At 35.9% G+C, this 20,638-nt stretch overlaps 2 protein-coding genes across 2 annotated transcripts; both read right to left on the bottom strand.

The window, feature by feature from the left end:
* Window positions 1–3,916: 3,916 nt before the first annotated feature.
* Window positions 3,917–16,326, bottom strand: LOC306755378 (scavenger receptor cysteine-rich type 1 protein M130; the record flags this gene model as incomplete). The annotated part of the gene is made up of 15 exons (XM_079239740.1): window positions 3,917–4,104; window positions 4,220–4,366; window positions 4,488–4,577; window positions 4,691–4,843; window positions 4,981–5,089; window positions 5,389–5,567; window positions 6,699–6,974; window positions 7,096–7,398; window positions 8,567–8,872; window positions 9,960–10,241; window positions 10,389–10,700; window positions 13,081–13,380; window positions 13,568–13,712; window positions 14,327–14,481; window positions 16,134–16,326. 15 exons carry the CDS (start codon window positions 16,324–16,326, stop codon window positions 3,917–3,919), a joined length of 3,138 nt encoding a protein of 1,045 aa, XP_079095866.1.
* LOC306755377 (CD5 antigen-like) lies at window positions 16,323–20,132 on the bottom strand (the record flags this gene model as incomplete). Its single annotated transcript, XM_079239739.1, has 5 exons — window positions 20,053–20,132; window positions 17,011–17,334; window positions 16,752–16,847; window positions 16,450–16,625; window positions 16,323–16,331 (listed from the first exon to the last, which is right to left on the bottom strand). The coding sequence occupies exons 1-5, from the start codon at window positions 20,111–20,113 to the stop codon at window positions 16,323–16,325; spliced, it is 666 nt and encodes a 221-aa protein (XP_079095865.1). The 5' UTR covers window positions 20,114–20,132.
* Between the last annotated feature and the right edge of the window lie 506 nt (window positions 20,133–20,638).

Raw genomic sequence — 20,638 nt, 5'->3', positions numbered from 1 at the left:
CTTAAATGTAAATTATGAAGAGGGGCCTTATGTCCATAAAGCTCCTCCTGTTGACACAACACAGCAGCCAGACCACCATTCTTACTGTGATGCTAATTAAAAGCTGCTAACTTCATTAACACTGACGTGACAAATAAACCTTTAAAGAAACAAGAACTTATACTAGATATAAACACCATTTCTGTATTGAATATACGTTTTCAAACAGGCCTATAGAAGAAGTGTACATATTTACATTATTTGTGTGTGTGCGTGTGTGTGTGCTGAGGTGTTATCGTTTAGTAACATTTTAAAAACAAAAGAGTCACATCCTGCTGGAAGTAAAGTTTAGGGATATTTGAGGCTTGAACTGTTGAACCTCTGACATTTGCATCATTATTCTACAAAGGTGGAAATTCAATTAAATGCAATCCAACAAAACTATTTGAAAATTAAGACAAAATGAAGGGAGGACTCACTGACAGGGCAACTACAGCTGGCTGAGTTTGGCATTTATAGTGTTGCTAAAAGGCTAAAAGCCAAACAACAGATTGCTATTTTAATATCAGGTGGAATAAGGGTCCATGCTTTTCCATCCACAGTTTGTCCAGAACTACCTGTCAGTTTCCTGCAATCCTACAATGTCAAGTAAACAACACAATAAGTAAGACCTCTGGCTTTGTTCGGCTCACTGCATCGTGGTCTGACAGCATCAGTGCAGAAGTTCGGCTGCATCTATTTAAGCTCCAGACTCTCTAGTTAATCCTACATCATGATCCCTTTGCCTCTGCGAGCACAGCTGAGTGTGATGTCTACATATCATATACAATCACTGGCTACAAATTAGTCCCTTTGGGCATATCCATTGGCTCTGTGATCTCAGTGGCCTTTGAGTAAGTATTGACTTAACATGTGAGGCTTTTGCAGGTCAGTTCCTAATGGATGACCGTACTCGTGGTAACATTTGCTGTAACATTTGTAGTAAGCAGCTGCTCTTCCATGTCTGAGTGAAAATGATGAAGTGATATAATGCGTACAGATTTTCACAACTTGATGTACTTACGGTAAATCACCCCGAGAATGACGTCTTGTGGAGAAAACGGCTTATTGTGCTGTGTATCAAACTATATATGACCTACTAACATACAGTTTGACACTCAACATCTGAGCCGTTTCCAAAAACACAGCAGGGAGTCTGAGAAGCCGTTAGATTCACAAAAAGATTAGGCCTGAAAATTTGGGCGTTACCAAAAGAAAGCAGTCAATAAAGAATTTTTAATGATGAGTCAGCAAAAATGAATAACGCAAATGGAACATGATTTAAACATTCATGGTTAAGGAAATTTCAGCTGATTATATTAATTGCTTCTGTTTAACAAGATGCATATATTGTACTTCAACAAAGCAAATGGTAACTTTGCATAATTAAAATATGAATATTTACATAAAAACAGCATTAAAAAAAAACAACATAGTCAAAATCAGAAAGCTGTTTTTTTAAATCAACAGATTTCATTTAACCTCTACAGCACAGCATATCCTACAGTCTTCACTTTGTTTTAAAACAATACATGCAAAAACCTGGACTTTTATGCTGAGGAGAAATGCACAAAAGCTTAATAACGTCTACCATGGCAGGCTGAACGCCAGATATCTGCAGTATGTTTATGGAATGTAGTTTATTTACACAAAGAAATAACTGGAAAGTATTTTCACATTCTCTTGACCCTATGAGATGAAAGAAAAGTGACAATTTCCAAGGCAACAGAGCTGCTGAGCAAGCTAAAAAGCTCCCCTTTAACGGCGACTTCAAATCTTTGTAGCCTACAACAAAACTGACTCAGAGGGTGGGAAAAGCAGTCCATACCGACATGCGTGAAGTTTACAGCCTCTTTGAAACGTTTATGCACTTTTTTCCATGTTGCCATCTTAACTAGGACTTCCTGGAGGAAGCTAGCTGGTTGCTAATAGTCTAATCGGAGCCTGCAAATCGTACATCATGCAGCAACCCACTAGCTAGTTGGCACAGCTTATCATAAACTTTAGAAATAATGGCTCTGACTGTTTTTCTGCAGGAGGCTGGGTTGTGCTATTTTCATGAACTATCTTTTAAAGAACGTTTTCTGCAACTGCTCCCATTGCTCCCTGGTTAGCTTTTGTGTAGTTTGGCTAAGATAAACTGGTGAGTTTGCCATGATGGAAGCTGGATTCATAGAGTATGGTGCAAACAAACCAATTTATTGAAAGTTCAAGCAGTCATGACTTCTTCCTCACAAATATCTGGTTAAAGCAACTTATTCTTAAAGTGGAACTATTATGCGCATTTCAGGCTAATTTGTTTTTATTTCTGAGACCAGAAGGGCTGGGATTGATCGAGTTATTGTCACAAATTGTTTAATTTACTTCAGACCGACCCTCTCCATAGGCTGTCAGATCAGCCTGCGGGCAAAACGAGTGGATTGAGACTCTTCCGCATTAAGCCCCGCCTCCCACCACGGCACTACATCGGGAGCGCCACCGCAACTGCTTTTGCCGTCATTGTAACATCTCATAAACAGAAGGATTAGACTAATATGAACTCAATAAAAACAACAAAATACAATGTCAACACATAGCATACAGCCCTACATGTTGGAACCTGAATCAGACCCTGAAAACGAAGTGGAAAACAGCAACCCACAGCAACGAATGCAGCAGGATGTCTCTCTTTGGTAAACTCACCAGCCATCGTTGGAAATAACTTTATCCCACGTTTTCCACCCTCCTGATGTATTTGTACATGCCCTTGTTAACCAGTAGAAGGTAACCAATCACCGAACCTTATCCCCCGGGACGTCACAAGGATTTCCAAGTAGAAAAAACTCTCTAAAACGACACATTTTTCGTTGCCATGGAAACCAAACGGAGAGCGTGCTGGAACTCAAACTCAAACTCAAACATGCGTTTAGGTGATAAAAAACAGTGCCGTTCACATGTCTGATGAGGATTCAACACTGTAACTCTGTAGAAAGGTCAGAAAACTTGAAATACCATAATAGCACCCCTTTAAATGTTGTTGCATATTTACTGAAAACCGACAGCTAATCTGTCTGCTCATCTAACTCTCTGACAAAAAGTGAACACAATTTGTGTCCATACATAGACAGTATAAACTTTAGTTCCAGTTCAGCTCATTAAGTAAAGTTTCCGTTCTGTCTTATGGGTCGGGGTGAGCTTTCTGAACTGACAATTTGCTACGACCTAGTCACATGTTAGATGCTAGGGTTAGCTATTAATCATCAAAAAGAAACATTGGGAAGGGAACAAATAAAAATCTTTGCCTGTAGCACTACCTGGCAACACCTGCATCCACCTGGACTTGCAGAAGTCTGACTAGCACCTATCTATGATGTCCTCTACTGTTTGATTTCATGTTTGTGTTGTTCTTATTCTCAGATGTAAGTCACTTTGGATAGAAGCGTCTGCAAAATTACTGTAGAATAGAATAGTATACAGAAAACAGGAAAAAAAACCCATCTATTGTAAACACATAAAATAAAGTTAAAACAATTACATCTGGTAATTAAAGACTCATTTTAAACATTGCTGAAAAAAATCTATGAATTTAAACAGAGATGATGAGTTTAGATGAAATGAAAAACAACTTAAAATGTAAGAATAAAATAAAGGTCAGAGTTGAACAATACAGTTTAAATCTCTCCCTATATTATGTTATATGTTATGTTTTGGGGTTTTTTTTGGTCTGTAAAGTGTCTTGAGATGGCATTGTCGTGATATGACGCTATATAAATGAAGTTGAATTGAACTGATTTTAATTACTTTTTGTTTCTACATTTATTTTGCTCACACCATCGTCTCTGTTGGAATAAAATACTTCAATTATATGAAAGTTGGATTTGATTTCTCAGACGCAAGTGGATTTTGACCCGAACTCGGCTCACCCATCTTGACCTGGCACAAGATAATCCTCATCTTTCTGCACAGGCTTTTGAAGTACTTCTGCATCACTCTCAGGTGTGGTTCTGGGCCCATCGTGGACTTCAGCTGCAGTCTGGCTGACCTCAGGGCAGGTATCGATGTCGTCGTAATTGTCTTGCGACTGATCCACATCATAGTTTACTCCATCTGTACGCATTAAAAAACAAACTTCTGTTACTCTGAGTGCTGTAGAGACAAGTTCAACTTTAGAAATATGATAAAAAAAAACACTGATGGAAACTGGTGTAAAACTTTCCGTCACTTTGGTTGAGGACTCTTGGGGAAGCAACAATCGAGCCTTGACGGTTCAGAAGCTGAGACTCAGCCACCTCATCAATATCATCATAAGGAAGAGAGGAAACACTCTGCTCATCTTTCTCCTTCAGAAATTCAGCTTCAGGTCTGAATCCTGCTTAAACAACAAAAACAATAAAACACTTTGCCTCCATTGGAAAATAATATCAAATAATTTCAATTTTTAGATAAAGGTAAAAAATGTGGAAAAAAAAAAAAAACTTTTTGAAACTTACTGCCAAGACTGCGTTCTTCCATTTCATCTGAATTTACAACTTCATATTTACCACTTTCAAACTCCACGTCTTCCTCTGGCAGCATACCTGCTACAATATGAGCAGTATTATAAATTTAATGGCATAATTCATGCCAGGGACAACAACTGTCCCCCATGTATATTTATTTATAGCAAACAGCACAAGAAGTTAAAGGTATTTACGTGGAATCCTTTTTTCCTTTGCTCTCCTAAGAAGGTAGAATCGAACAAATGCAACAATGCATATCACCAAAAGTACAACGACCACAACGATAGGCCAAGATGTTGTTGACGATGGTGTTGTTGGTTGTGATGGTTTGTCTCTGGGCTTGTAGCCTGAAATCAAATAAAACTACAATTTAGTGAGAACTTTTTTCCAGTCTGTGGATTTCTGCAGTTTAACAAGACCAAATGTCCCTTATGGCGTTAAAGAAGAAATGCGGTTATGGGGAAAAGATGAGAATTTAAATTACCTTGACAGTAGATGGTAGCTAGCTTCCTGTCACCACAGGACTTTGGTTTGACACAGTATCTGATATCATTGCAATCTCTGGGACACTCCAGGCCTGTTTCTGGGAATTTCTATGAAATTAAAGTGTAACAATTACACAAAATCACACAAAACAATATAGATTTATCCACATAAAACAAACAAAATGCATGCAGTCCTCATTCCAAGTACTTTGCAGTTAATTTTGCAACGTAGTTGAGGAGGGAAATTCTGGACACTAGAGTCCTTTGTTTAAAGGCTTTATATCCATTCTGTTTTTCAGGATAAAACTGACTTAAGTTCAATTTAAACATATCCATGATGTTAGTGAATGTGTTAATGTACAGAGACTGTAAAAACTATACAAATGCAAAGTGGAAGAAAGATTTACCTTGTTTGAAATTGGTGCTTCTTTAGTTAAAGCTATGCTTGAAGTGCAATTAATCTGCTGGCACAGCATGTTCTTTACATTTTCAGGAAACTGCTCATTGCACACATATTCCCAGTCATTTCGATAATTCACTAGGATTACACCGCCACATGTTTCGTGAGTTTTGAATTGGACATTGCCTGTAAAAATGAAAGACATAAATGAAATAAAAAAGGCACCTGATGGAGCTCATGCCTCTCTCTTCTGGCAAAAGTAAATCTGGACGGCGTTAGCTTTAGCAAAAACAGCAGAAGTGTAGCTAGCATGTCAGCAACAACAAAAAGAAATTTAACATCTTATTCTATTTTCTATAAATAAACAACATCCTTCAACATCAGTGATTTGTTATTTCTTGGTTATGCCAAAGCCTTCAGAATTTAGCAGTGTTTTGTATTATCTGGCATCATCCCTGCTACTCTGGAGATTCCTGGTGTAACAAGTTTCACCAGACACAGAACAAAAAAAAAGTAATGCTTTTTTTGTTCATTTCCATCAGTATTTCCTGGTTTGTTTGTTTTTTGTTTTTTTTTTTAAATTAATTTATTAAAGATGTATACAGCAAGCTGCATGCTCACAAAGAGAAATTATCTGATAAATTGCTGCAGCTCTGGAAATAAATGCACAGAGATGCAGTGAACCCGACATTTGTTGAGAGATGAACGACCCTGATTTAAATGAATGGATCATTGTGTTGACTTTTACAGCAAGCTGTTGGATCCACTGGATTTGAATCAGTACTGTTGGAGTGGGAAACATCTAACACATGCAGGACTACAAACCAGAGCATTGGAGTCCTGCAAGGTTCTCTTTCTGATTTTTCAGGCTAATATCACAAGCTGCTAAAGAAGCAGCATTGTTGGGACAGCAATTGTTGGGACTGACATCCCTGCACTCTTATTCAGCTTGATATTCCACTGACAACGGTCCTGTTTTGAAGGAATGGGATTATTATGTTTTAGAGTCTTTTTTTTTTCTTCTCATTTTATTTTCCTGTTTTTGACATGTGTAAATGTGAAGTTAAAGTGTGCAACTCTGCAGTAATTCAGACCCTGGCTGCACCACCACTCCTCACTTTAATCCTAATCTTATCTAGAAATTACAATGCAAACCAAACCTTACATATAAAAAAAGGATTAAACATTAAAAAAAAGAAACAACAACATTTATTTCCCATTTAATGTACAACCATAAACAAATTGGAGATATGTCTTCAAGTATTAAATAAACAAAACAAAACAAGGGAAAATCAATATTTGAAATGATGTACTTACCAATACAAGAAATATTTACCAACTTTCCGCTGCAAGTTCCCTCAACTCTCTTGCACTGGTCTAGCTTGTAATGGTGATCATCGCAGCTGACATGGAAATATTTCTGTCCAGACTTTGCGTCAGGTTTAGATTCAGATCCAACTATGGCATTGCCACAATCCATTTCTTGGCAAACCCTGTGTGCATACTCCATCTTCCAGTTTTGATTACATATTTCAATGTTATTAATCTTCACTTCTCCCCTGCAGGTCTTTGAAAGGGTGACCTTTGACTTGTCTAAGAAGGGAAGACAAAATGAAATAATATAGGTGAAAGAATGTGGTAAGAAAGGAAAAATTCTTCTCGCTGTGTGTTTGTTATCTGTGCTCTGATTAAACTTTTGAACATTTTTTCTTACCTTCACATTCAACATAGAGCGGCTGATTTTGCTGGGATGCAGTGGTCTCTGTTTCACAGTCCCAGATGTTTTCTATTTTTCCTTGAGCTGGACAGCTGAAGGTTTTGTTCCAGAGAGGGAGGCGAGTTTGCACCTTGTGAGAATTTGGTTGTAAAAAGTCTCCACAGTTCATATCCTTGCAAAGCCTCTGTCCTTCGCTGGCATTCAGCTTCTGGCTGAACATGACACTTCGGCTTTGCTTTGAGTAAACGACCACGTCTCCTTTGCAAGTGTCCTGGACTTCCAATGCTATTGTCCTCCATTCTGAGTCAAACAGCAGGGACAAAAAAACAGGAGAAAGAAATCAAATCACCACATTTGATTCAGGACAAAGATATAGACTATATAGATATAGATAGATATATATTATATTGTGTACAAACAAACAACAATGGCCGTGCTTAATTATATAATTATTAGGAGAACTTTTTATTTATTCCATTTCTTCCTAAATGCTTATTTGTCATCTTACAGATAAAAGAAAATGCTCATGGTTGCGGGGCCTACAGCATACCCAGCACCTTTAGGTGAGAGGCAGGACACACCCTGGACAGGACACCTGTCCATCACAGGTCCAACACAGAGAAACTAAAACAACCACTCATGCTAACACAGTTTGTAGTGACTGATTGATCTAACATGCATGTCTGTGGACTATGAGAGGAGGCTGAAATACCCGGACGTAACCCGGGCTCAAACACCTCCACCCACGCTACAGCTCTGACCAGGTGAGGCAGCGGTGTGAACTACCACACCGCCATACACAAGTAGCCTAATGGACCACATTAAACAAGATTTCAAATGAATAAATACACACTGACATGAGTCACTTATAATGAATCTGATAGAAACTGGAAGATTAAATGGAAAGCTTGGTCTTATGCAGCAGGATCATCACTCAAGATGTGTTTAAAAGCACCTTCACCAGGCTTGGATCTTAGAGACCCGATAGACCGAATCTCTGACGCCAAATTTTCCCACAACTCTCCTGGAACCTAACAAGTCCTAAAATTACAAACTATTCAGATACAAAATGGTTTTAAGTATGGTTTAAAAAATAGGACTTTTTTTTAAGCTTGTTACAGAATGAATGCAACATTAAACCATTTAGATAATATGAGCCGAAAAAGAAACCTAAAATTACAAACTATTCAGATACAAAATGGTTTTAAGTATGATATGATAAGTATTAAGTATGATAATAGGGTTTTTTTAAGCTTGTTACAGAATGAATGCAACATTAAACCATTTAGATAATATGAGCCGAAAAAGAAACCTAAAATTACAAACTATTCAGATACAAAATGGTTTTAAGTATGATATGATAAGTATTAAGTATGATAATAGGGTTTTTTTTTAAGCTTGTTACAGAATGAATGCAACATTAAACCATTTAGAAAATATGAGCTGAAAAGAAAACTAAAATACAAACCAGAGCATTGGAGTCCTGCAAGGTTCTCTTTCTGATTTTTCAGGCTAATATCACAAGCTGCTAAAGAAGCAGCATTGTTGGGACAGTCCAGCGATGTCACAACGTCATTCAGCGCTGGCGTAGGACCAAAGTAAGGGACAGGCTTGTTGACAGCAGTTCCACATTTCAGCTCCTTACAGATGGTGTTCTGAGTTTTAGTGTCTGCTAGAGCGTTTGCTGACACCGGGAGCCAACTGCCCTCATAGTTCACCTCAACATTCCCGGCACATTTGTCCCTGGAGGAACTCAATCTGGGCTTGATGCTTCCTGCAACAAAACAAACGTGTTGTTTGTTATTGTGATAGTTTTCCAATCATAGGGAATTAGATCATCGTACAGCAAGATTTAAAATAATGTAAAATAAATAAAAATCCCAGAAAAAAATTGTTTAAAAAGTAATCTCAGAAAATAGTTGAAAACTTTAGGAAATCAGATTTAAAAAGCAGACAATACATTTTAAATGTATTATTTTTAAATTTGTTTTTATTTATGGGTTTATTTTTCATATAAATATGATTATATTTTGTATTATAGTTATGTATATATTATAGTTTTATGTAAAGGAGGGGCTGAATTAGACTTTTGAAGTAAATGGAAACTGGTCAAGTTAATATTTGGCTGGAAAGCAGAACTGCTGATTATGAGCTGCAACATGAGTCTTTTTTTTTTTTTTTAGATGAAATCTAACATCTGCTTTGAGAAATTTAACTTTTTACATGTTGTTTAATTATTTCTTCATTATTACAGCTATTATTGTTTTATTTGTTTTGCTTTGTTTATTCTTTTAAAACAAAAACACTCATAAATCTTCAGCTACAGCAGATTTTTAGCAACTGCTCTCAGTCTGGAAATATACGGTGATTTAAGCGTTTCAGACGCATAACCAGACTCATAAATAGGGATTTACTCTTATGAAATGATTGATTAAAATATCGACATCAATTAACCTGGATTCCTGTGTTCTGCTTCATTAAGTGTCAACGTTATTTGTTTTCTTTTGCCAATGTTTTATGAGTATTGAGTTTATTTGTTTTTTTTGTTTTTTTTTTGTTGATGACACCAAAATCAGAGCGCCGTAAAGGTCCAGTCAAAGTCGAAATCAGACAAGGAAACTAATCTGTGCACGACCAGGCAAACATAGATTTCTGCTGAAACAAAATAAACTGCCTTTAGTTTGTTCATGTCAAGAAGAAAAAAAAAAACAAAACAAAAACGGATGTTTAAGATGTGCTTTCTTGTGTTTTCTTGGAAGAGTACATTTGTTCGGCACAACACGGCAACCAGACCATCATTCCGTTACCATGGTGCTGGACAGGACAGGTTAAAATGGAACATTTGAAAATCAGTACAATACCTGCACAAACAACAGACGCGGGTGTGCACATGCCTTCCTTTTTCACAAAGATGCTCTGGCTCAGGTTGGTGCGCTTCGGAGTGTGGATGCTCATAAACAGGACTTTACTCGTTCCCCGTTGTCTTAGGAGTGGTAAACTTTTATCCCGACAGCCCAGACTAAAACAAAGCTTTTCAGACTTTTCATCCGTCCAGGTGTCTGAACACAAACCTCCACACTTCCCTCCTGCACAAATGTTGACAGTTCCCCAGCAGCCGTTGCTCAGGTTCATGTGAATCGTTCCTGCCACAGAATGAAACAAAGCAAACTGGTCACAGCGTCAGAAATTCAACTGGAGACCAGCATCAGCAGAATATTTCAGACTAAAGCAAGCTCCCATTGAACGCGGGCGTTTTCAGATGGGTTTGCGTGTTTTTGCTCTCGCATTACCTGAACATTCCACATAGGCCATCGTCTCGTTGTGGTCAGGCGGGAGGGAGCTGTAGTTGTCACATTTGAACAAAGACTCCTTTGTGGATTTGCAGTTGTAGGATTTATGCCAAACATCTATGTCCTCATTAGGACTAGGCTGAGACGTGTAGTTGGAGGCTTCCCCACAGTGCATCTGCTTACACACTGTGTTTGCAGACTCTTGGTTCCAGGTTTCATTTGACCCCGACAGCCAGTAGCTCGCGTCTCCTTGTTCTATCATCACAGTGCCAGAACAGGATTTGCTCCCTTTCAGATAAACCAACTCGTGCTCTGCAGCAAAAAAAAGAACTGAGTGTCAATTGTCTTTGAGCAGAAAATGAATTCAGGCTCAGGTTTGCCCACCAACCTCTGAACAGACATCTTATATTCTATTATACCTATACCCATCTGTACTTAATGCTCATAGCACCCAAATCAGTATACTGTGACAATCACTCCATGCCACAGCTGTAAAATACTTGTACATACTGCAGATAATATATACTTTGCACTTGTTGCTTATTGCACTCTGGTTAGATGCCAACTGCGTTTCATTGCATTGTACTTGTACATGTGTAATGACAATAAAGTTGAATCTAATCTAATCTAATCTAATCTAATCTAATCTAATCTAATCTAATCTAATCTAATCTAATCTAATATTCAGGTGTTTTTTCCATGAGAGTGTCCTCACACTGGGACCTGATAGAGCAAATACAAATGAAAAGGCTTCCATGTGTCTGCATTGCAAACACAAGCATAAGGTTACCAAGCACGGTATATCCTAATGAGGAGAAAACATGTCAACAAATCCAGATAATGTACAGAATTTTCTGAATTTCCCACAAAAATAATCAGTTAATATAGATTTAATTCCATCATTTTACTTATAGAAATATTAACCCTGTGATGTATGAATTAGTAAAAATGCAATACGACATTTTTTTTCTTTTGTTTTTTCCTTTGACAGACATGTACAGAGACAGTTGTCTTGATTTTATTTTATTTATTTATTTATTTATTTAATCTGTTCTATAGAAATATTTATAAAATAATATATTGTCATGTTTATTTATTAGAAATGTTCTATAAATATTGACTAGTATCATTTTCTTGTCCTATTTATCACTGAGGTAAAGTTGGTCACTATGTGTTTGCAGACATATGAAATTTTATTTTATATTTGTTTATTCTGCAGTGAGTAGCAGCGTGTTGGGTGACTCTCCTGATGGCAAAATCACAAATGCACCATCTTCCCTTAATATACGAGAAAACTGGTTTTAAACAGATGTCCACTGTAGTGGACGTGATGCATTCAAGGGTTAAGTTGCAGAATAATTATTTTTGTTGTGGAAAATGAAAATCTTGGAGCTGAATGAACTTTAGGTTCCTAAAACATTAAAGAGGGAACACCTGATCTGAACATTTGTTTCTGTTTTCTACTTTAGCTGATTTAAGTTGCGGCTCCGCTGGTAAACTTTTAGCTAAAGGTTTGTTTGTGGCTTATTCTTTTAATAAATAGCACCACTTAAAACAAAAAGTTGATTTAATTAGCCTCCTGATAACAACCACACAAATGTTGTTTCAATTACGAATTATCTTAAAGTTCATTTGGAAGCTGCTGTTGGTGCTAAAAAGCTAAAAAAAAAAACTAAAAAAAAAAAACTAACAAATACAGGGCTAATTTATTTTTGCCTTTAAAGGTGGAGTATGTAAGATTTTCAATATTTTCAAAAACAATTAACTAATAAAATAACTACAATCATAATTAGATAGTTTTTTTTAACATGTAGGTTCCAGTCTGTCCATATTTGATGTGTTATTAAATTGCAAGTTTAATTAATGACAAAGACCCTTCTTAAATGTTTGCCTACCAGTAAAAAAAAGTGCTTTCTGTCATTTGTCATTAATTAAACTTGTAATTTAATATAGTACAGTAAAGTATATTTTAGCTCGTGTGTGCAAGTGGCCGTCAGCTGAAAAGGTCTGTCGGTTTGTAGCTGCGGCTTCATCTACAAACCAAGGTTTGTTCATGAAGCTAAGCAACATGGACATTGTGCGACTTCTAAGCACCAAAGACAACAAGAAGACGGCAGTGATGCTCAGACAAAGAGGACAAGTGTGGAAGGTAATAAACTCCAGAGATCAACAAGAAAAAAACTCAGTATTGAACAGCGACTTAATGCATTTGAAAACTGTTCACAACAAATTATCTGCCGACGTTTTCATGGACGAGTAGAACGCATGTTTGGCTGAAGGAAATCCTGATTTAAGGTTTCATGTAGCATAAAGATTGTTGTAAACTTGGATCCAAGATTCTGAATGTGTTTTTGGGTTGAATAAAAACTGCAAACCAGGATGCAGTTCTGCAGAACTTACACAGCAAAAACGATTGTTATGAAGCTGATCTCATTTGCAGTTCTGTTGATGAATTAATCTGTATTTTTTTTCTACAAGTAGAAAAGTTATTTTCAGTCTAACAGGGTGTCCCCAGGTGTGGTAAACACACAAGTTCTTTAACAGCTCTGCATAGTAGTACATCTATAATTTGCTACAGTGACCTAAAGAGACTGTATTTGTGCTTTTATAAAAAGCCGCTCTGCTGCAGCTTGTGCTGGAACTGGCAACGTGACATTTAAAGCTTATAGCTATAAAATAAAAAGCAACTCACCCTTGCAGATTATTCCCACAGAGTCCCTTTCATCACGATTGTTGCTCTGGTCGCTTTGAATGCAGTCAGATATGTGTTGAGCGTTCGATCTGCAGTTTAAGCTGAGGAAGTCACCGGAACCCTGACTGAATGCGTTCATGGCGACAGATCCTGTGGTTCCGCAGTTCAGTTGTTTGCAGACGAGATCTGGATAGCTTAATTGGGAACTCTTGCTAATTCTCCTCCATTGGCCCTCATTGTAAACTTCTAGTCTTCCAGCACATCTTCCAGGGCCATCCACCAGCGTCGCATTGATGCTGTCTGAGTCATGACAAGACATTTGGCAAACGTTGGAAACTCTGCTTATGTTTCAGATATATACAGTATATATGTACAGATGTGGGGTGAAATAAGCTGAACTTTAAAGTTAGAGTTTTGCTAATTAAATACCTACAAAGTCCATGATAGTGCCAATAATAAAAAGTGAGTCATCCCTGCTATATCTTACTTGCACAGACAACGTAAGGAGTGGCTGAACAGGGGATGTTTTCGCCATGCTTCGCGTTACAGTGCCACAGCGAGGACTCGCTGCCAGTGCAATTCACATGATCCATTATTCCCCATGACGTCCTCCTCATAGAAGTGCTTATCATCTAGAAAAGAGCATTTATGATGATGTACATTTCTCATTTACAAATGGAAAATGTTTGTATTTGTCAATGTATTTGTTCAAACCACAACAGGATGTTGAAGCAAAGATATCAACAATAAAAGCAGATGAGATATGGTAAAAATGAATCATTTTCAGTATTTATTGACATTTTAGTGAAGGTAACTTGTGGATGTGAAGTAAAAATGTATGAGACTACATGACAGTCTGTAAGCTCAGCGTTAATGTCAAAACAGCCATTACATGATCACATGCAGATCAAATTTAAGATATTCCTATTTCATTTATGATTTTATAGTTCCACAAATCAGAGAAACCTCATTTCAGCTCAGCTTTATATCATTTTTTTTCTTCAAAATTTGAAGAAAAAAACTAAATAGATTAATAAAAACCAAAGACAAGTATCATTAACATGACGTACACAAGTATTTTTGGGCAGTAAATGTAAATAAATGCATGAGATTTTGATCAGAGAACAGACTCTGCAGTCAAAGCCTGAACTGAAATGAATATAATAAACATAACATTTCGTCTAACGTTCATTTCTGTTGTGTTCGATCTTGTGTGATCAACGTAGGGGAACTTGAAAAAACTTACTTTTCCACATTTTAACTCAGCACAGACCATTTGAGCTTCCTTGTCAGTCCAGGAGGAGGCACACACAGACTTTGTTTCCCCATTCACTTCAATACTGACGGATCCATAACACTTGCTTTTCTTTTCTCTGTCCATCAGAACAACCTCGACTTTGTCTGTTGGAAACATGGAAACACAAACATAAACACAAAACTATCTATCTATCTATCTATCTATCTATCTATCTATCTATCTATCTATCTATCTATCTATCTATAACAAGTCTTACATTGTGAATCCAAGTGTATTTTTTTTAAAGAAAACAATCAATGATTTTATTATGTTTGACATATTTAAAAAGTTAGCTGTGAAGTGCGTATAGCTTTGTTATTGGTTCCCCATATTTTTCATCTTTTTCTGTGGTCGGCTTTTAGAAGGTCCATGTGATCTTATTTGTCCTCAGCAACAGTTACAACTATTAATCACTTTTTAAAAAAACTTTAAATACTCAACATTTGTACATCCAATGAAAAAGAAGGGTTGCAGATATATAAATGAATGAATGAATGAAGTGAGTATGGAACAATATTTTTCATAAAATTCAGCTTATTAAAGTCTTGTCATTTTATGTCAACTTCATCAGATTTCTTTATAAACTTTATTAAATCAGGCAACAGCCTGGACAGCTATATGACCCCTTTTGTCTCCCTTGCCGTGCTTGATGCAACACAAACAAACACATTCTGATTAGTTTAAAACTTTTTAAAAAAAAATTTAGACAAACAATTCCTATGGCCACCGCTGGATCGTGTCAGCAGTGTCTCACCGTCATGACGACGTGTTTTATTTTAGCACCTGAGTTAGCTTAGCTAGCTAGATAACGGCTTAGAAAAGCAGCAAGCTACAGTCTAGCTAGCCGTTTTTGGAGGGAAAATGCTCTCTTGTGTCAACTCAATTTCATGATGTGTAAAAATAAGGCTTGTTACTTTGGAAAAGAAAATGAAATCTTATTTAAATGTACATGTTTTGCATGAATGATTGCATCTATATTGTTCATATTTTACATTTCTAACGTGCAGGGCATTGACCGGCTGTCGTTTGCTTTTTATTGTGTCACTTTCCAGCATTTACAGAATCTATTTCTTAAAAAAGTGAGCGTTTCAGTTTTTCACAGAAGAGAGGAATAGAAGCATCAATCATCAATGTGATCTTTATCTTTTTAAAAACTATATTGGTTTATTAAAAAAACCAAAAAAAACAAACCGCATTTATTATCAATGCAGTCATTTTTACTAAAAATATTTCCTCTTTTTTTTTTTTATATAGTTTATGTTGTTAATGTAATAAAGTAACTCCTTATCTACAACTATCTCTGTTTTTACTTGCTGAGTTTATTTTTAACAAGAGGAATTGCGGTTAGAAATTAAAAATATTTGAAAATGGCAATTTTCAGAACAGTTTTAGATCTTTTGTAGCTTGTATTTTATTATATGTTCAAAATGAATAAACCCTGGAACACATTTTGGAAATTTAGGTAGTTGTTGTGCTAGACAAAATAAAAATAGCTAATGTGTGTCTGACAGAGTTGACACAAATAAAGTCAAAACAGGTGTAAGGTGTATTTTTAAAAAAAAAAAAAAGTTAATATCTGGGACTTACATGGTCAATATGTATATATATACATATATATATATATATATATATATATATATATATATATATATATATATATATATATATATATATATATATATCTGTGTGTGTGTGTGTGTGTGTGTGTGAGAGAGAGAGAGAGAATTGTGTGATATTTAAACATCCATCTTCTTACCTTTGCATGTGATCTGTGTGTTGTTATTGACCTGTGGGACATCTTGGGCTGGTGCACCACCGCAGTGCATTTTTCTGCACAACGTGTCGGCGCTGTCATTGCTTCTCTCACGTTTCCATTCGCCGTTTTTTCCTTCGTACTCCAGAAACCCAGAGCAACGATTTGCCTTCTTGCCTTTAAGCTGCACCCTCATTTCAGCTGTTTGGAGAAAACATCTTTAAAATATGTCGAGTTCTTTTTGTTTGTTGATGCATGCATGTGAAAATGTGTGTGTTTGTTTACCATTACACACAACAGAGGCGGGGTATGTGCACACTGAGGATTTCTCAGTTACACACTGCCACAGATGATCAACCCGATCAATGCCTGAACAATTGATCTTCATCCTGTTTGATTGATGGAAGTCATTCGTCATCATCCACTCGGGGTTTGGAAGCTGTTTGAATCCTCCGCAGCCAAGGCTCTGGCACAACAGCTCGCCTTCTCTTTCACCTTAATATTAAGAGAAACAGCTATCTTTTCTTTTTCTTTTCCACAGTTTGCACATCATTATCAAAGTTTCCAGATTTTACTTTGGGGTTAATATGAAGAGAGAATCCTGTAGTGCATTGTTCTTACCCCAGTTGTCTCCACAGAAGTAACCAGTTTCCTGACTTGTGTTGTATTGGACAGCTCCTGCACATTTACCTTTAGTCAGGCTTAATTTGATTTCATCTAGAAGAAAAAGACATAACAAGAAAATCTTTAATAGTTATTGTGTGAATATCAACATTGTGGATTTTCTATAACAGATTATTAGGGTAATTCATCTTAATCTGCAATAATAAATTAATATTATCCAAATCCCCCCAACTATACTGCAAGTGGAAAGACCTACTTGAGCATTTAATCTTTTTCACAGTTGGCTTCTGGTAGAAACTGAGTCCTGGACCGGGCCAGCCAGGACAGTCCCACAAGCTTTCCTCTTTCCCGTCACACTGGAGTTCATTCAGCCAGACCTTGTGCACCTCCGTGGACCTGTACTCATCTTCTGAGCTGTTCCGTCTCCCACAGTGAGTGATTTTGCATACAACCGCTTCAGTTTTCTCATCCCAGAATTTGTCTCCAACGTAGCCTGGTGTGCCATTATAGTAGACCTCAACGATGCCTTCACACGGGTTGGCTCTGTTGTCCCAGTTCCGCAGAATGGCCCTACCTCTGTCTGTGTGGATAATAGTGGAAGATTTGGGTGAGAAAGGGAAGCTGCAGCGTGTTTTTTTTTTTGTTTTTTTTTTAAAAAACGTTTTAAAGGTGGAGTATGTAAGATTTTCAATATTTAAAAAAAAAAAAAGACTAATAAAATAACTACAATCATAATTAGATAGTTTTTTTTAACATGTAGGTTCCAATCTGTCCATATTTGATGTGTTATTAAATTACAAGTTTAATTCATGACAAATGACAAAAAGCACTTTTTTTTACTGGTAGGCAAACATTTAATAAGGTCTTTGTCAAAATAACTATGATTGTAGTTATTTTATTAGTTAATTGTTCTTGAAAATTTTGAAAATCTTACATACTCCACCTTTAAAGGCAAAAATAAATTAGCCCTGTATTTGTTAGTTTTTTTTTTTTTTTTTTTAGCTTTTTAGCACCAACAGCAGCTTCCAAATGAACTTTAAGATAATTCGTAATTGAAACATTTGTGTGGTTGTTATCAGGAGGCTAATTAAATCAACTTTTTTTTTTTAGTGGCGCTATTTATTAAAAGAAAAAGCCACAAACAAACCTAATTATGATTGTAGTTATTTTATTAGTTAATTGTTTTTGAAAATATTGAAAATCTTACATACTTCACCTTTAAAGCATGGCTTGTCAATCAAAGGTTTAAACACAGTTGATAAGTTTTAATAAACAGCGTGTTGAGAATCGGAGACAATTGTCATCCTGCAGACACTTCATACGAATAAACAAGCAGGTCATATCCCAAACGGGATTTATCCCTGACGCCAGTCACTCTAGTAAAACCAGGCATCTGAAACGTAGATTTAACTACATCCTTGAGGACCGGTGTCCTGCAGGTTTTCCAAGTGTCCCTGGTGGAACACGCCTGACTCAGACTCAGACAAGCTCTGCACATGTCTGCTAAATACATATTGATTTGAATCAGGTGTGGTGCAGCAGGGACATTTGGAAAACCTGCAGGATACCGGTCTTTGAGGACCAGGATTGGGGATCCCTGTTTTAAATGATGCTTAACTCCTGATTGGAGCTGCACAACTTGTCGTTTGAGCATCATCATCGCAGTCTCCATGTGTGCATGGAGACTGCGATGCAATGTAGGAGGCAAATAAAATCAACATGTTCTCATGTCTTTTACTGTAAAACTAATTCCACATTTGAACATCATGGAATAAAACGTTCTCGGGACTAAAAACAGGAAAAAGAAGCAAATAAAAATAAAAATGAGAATAACTCTCATATACAAACAAAACCCATAACATTCACATAAAGAGGGAAGATCACAGCAGTTTGATGTCAACAAGATGGCAGGACTGCAGCATTAAAATGCTGTTTAAGTCGGATGATGATAATTACTCATTTTTCTATTAAAACAATATACGCTGGGTTTGAAGAAAATCGCAGTCCCAGTTTTTCATTTTTTCCAAGGTACTGCGTGACTTTTGGTCAAGCTTCTCCCATTAGTTAAACATGCTGTGCTGTGGTGAAAACAGGAGCTCTGGTTTTCCATTTTCAAATATTTCTAGACTGAAGACACATTGATGAGCTGCTTTCTGCAGGGAAGCTGTAAGGAACTAACACCCATCAACAGACAGCTGAAGGATGCTGCATGACCCCGACACTAACCGGCTAAATCCTGCTTCTTATGGGACGTCAAGTGATTTACAGAAACAGTGTCGTTTTTTACATGTTCAATCAAGCATTAATCTAAAATGAACAAAATAAAATTGGGAAAGATTTAATAAATGCAGTTTCTGAGATATTTATTGAAACTTTGTGATAATAAATTTGCTCAAAATCCTGTTAAACACAATCTGATATTGTCTTCTGCAGTTAGAGCGGAAAAATTAAGATCAGCTGAAGAAATCTTTAAAGATAGGAGCAACAAATGTGTATGTATCCAGACTGAATTTTTTTTAATATATATGATTAAATATTACACTTTCCGCAGTAAAAGTTAATTCATTTATATGCCACAGGTTCATTACAATTATATATATATATATATATATATATATATATATATATATATATATATATATATATATATATATATATATCAGGACTATATATATATATATATATATATATATATATATATATATATATATATATATATATATATATATATATATATATATATATATATATATATGTATATATATATATATATGTATATATATATATAATTTTTTTTTTTTTTAATTTATTTATTTATTTATTTTTTTAAAGTTTTATAGCTTAGAATGAGATGAATTGAGAATGTAATATTATCTAAGATAAAGAAAAGATTAATTCAAACATCAGCCAAATGGCTTCACACTGATTGTACAAGGTGCTTAGCAATTTATGAATAAATTAAAATATATTTCAGTTTTATTTCATTAAAAAAAAAAGCTAAGTAAAACTCTCTTTTGAATAAGGGTCATAAATGGCACCTTATGTTGTTTTTTTTTTTCATTTCATTTTCAAAAATTAAATCAAGAAAACACAGATTAAAGAAGGTATTTATCTATTTATTTATCTATTTATTCATTCATTCATTTATTTATTTATTTAACTGGCATTTCCTGCAGAAGTTCACCTGCAGGAGTCGGCTCACAATGCCCTCAGCTTTTCTTTTAAAATGACTGAAACTTCAGTAACAGGTATTACACACTGCCTCTCTGCTTTATGACAAGAAAAAGTTGTAACTTACGTTGCAAGTTTGCCGGCTCAATGCAAACAAAGATGTGGATGAGAAAGAGGAAGAACCACATCTTTACCACAGCTCACGACTGAAGACTGAGACCGACAAGTGATCTGGCAAACTTTTATACCAACAAGGACGTGCCCACAAAACCCAGACCTGAGCTGCAAGTTGTCCAAACTTGGGCATAAATGTTTATTTAACATGTCAGAAAACTGAAATGCACATTTAAAAAAAAAAAAAAAAAAGAGGGAAGAAAATGTTTATTTGAAATATTTTAACGACAAAATGATGAGCATAATAAAATGTTAGTAGATGTTAGTGTGAACCCTTACACACACACACACATTTGTCAGAAACACATTGAAATAAAAGACGTTCAGTGGAAAAAAAGTGAGTGTAACATTTCCAGTAATAGTGAAAACGTAAAATTATTTTTCACCAAAAAACTCTTCGTCTTCTTATTCTTAGATATTATTATTTTTAAAACACTAATAATTGATAAGAAATTAGTTTAGATTTGATCATCTGTTTCCTGGGATGTCAAACGTTTTAATCCACTTAATGACTTTAATGATAAAGTGTGTCCAAACTT

This window comes from Telmatherina bonti (genome assembly GCF_933228915.1).
Source record: "Telmatherina bonti genome assembly, chromosome: 4".
In the NCBI taxonomy this organism is placed as follows: Eukaryota; Metazoa; Chordata; class Actinopteri; order Atheriniformes; family Telmatherinidae; genus Telmatherina; species Telmatherina bonti.
This window is presented reverse-complemented; position numbering and strand designations above follow the sequence as displayed.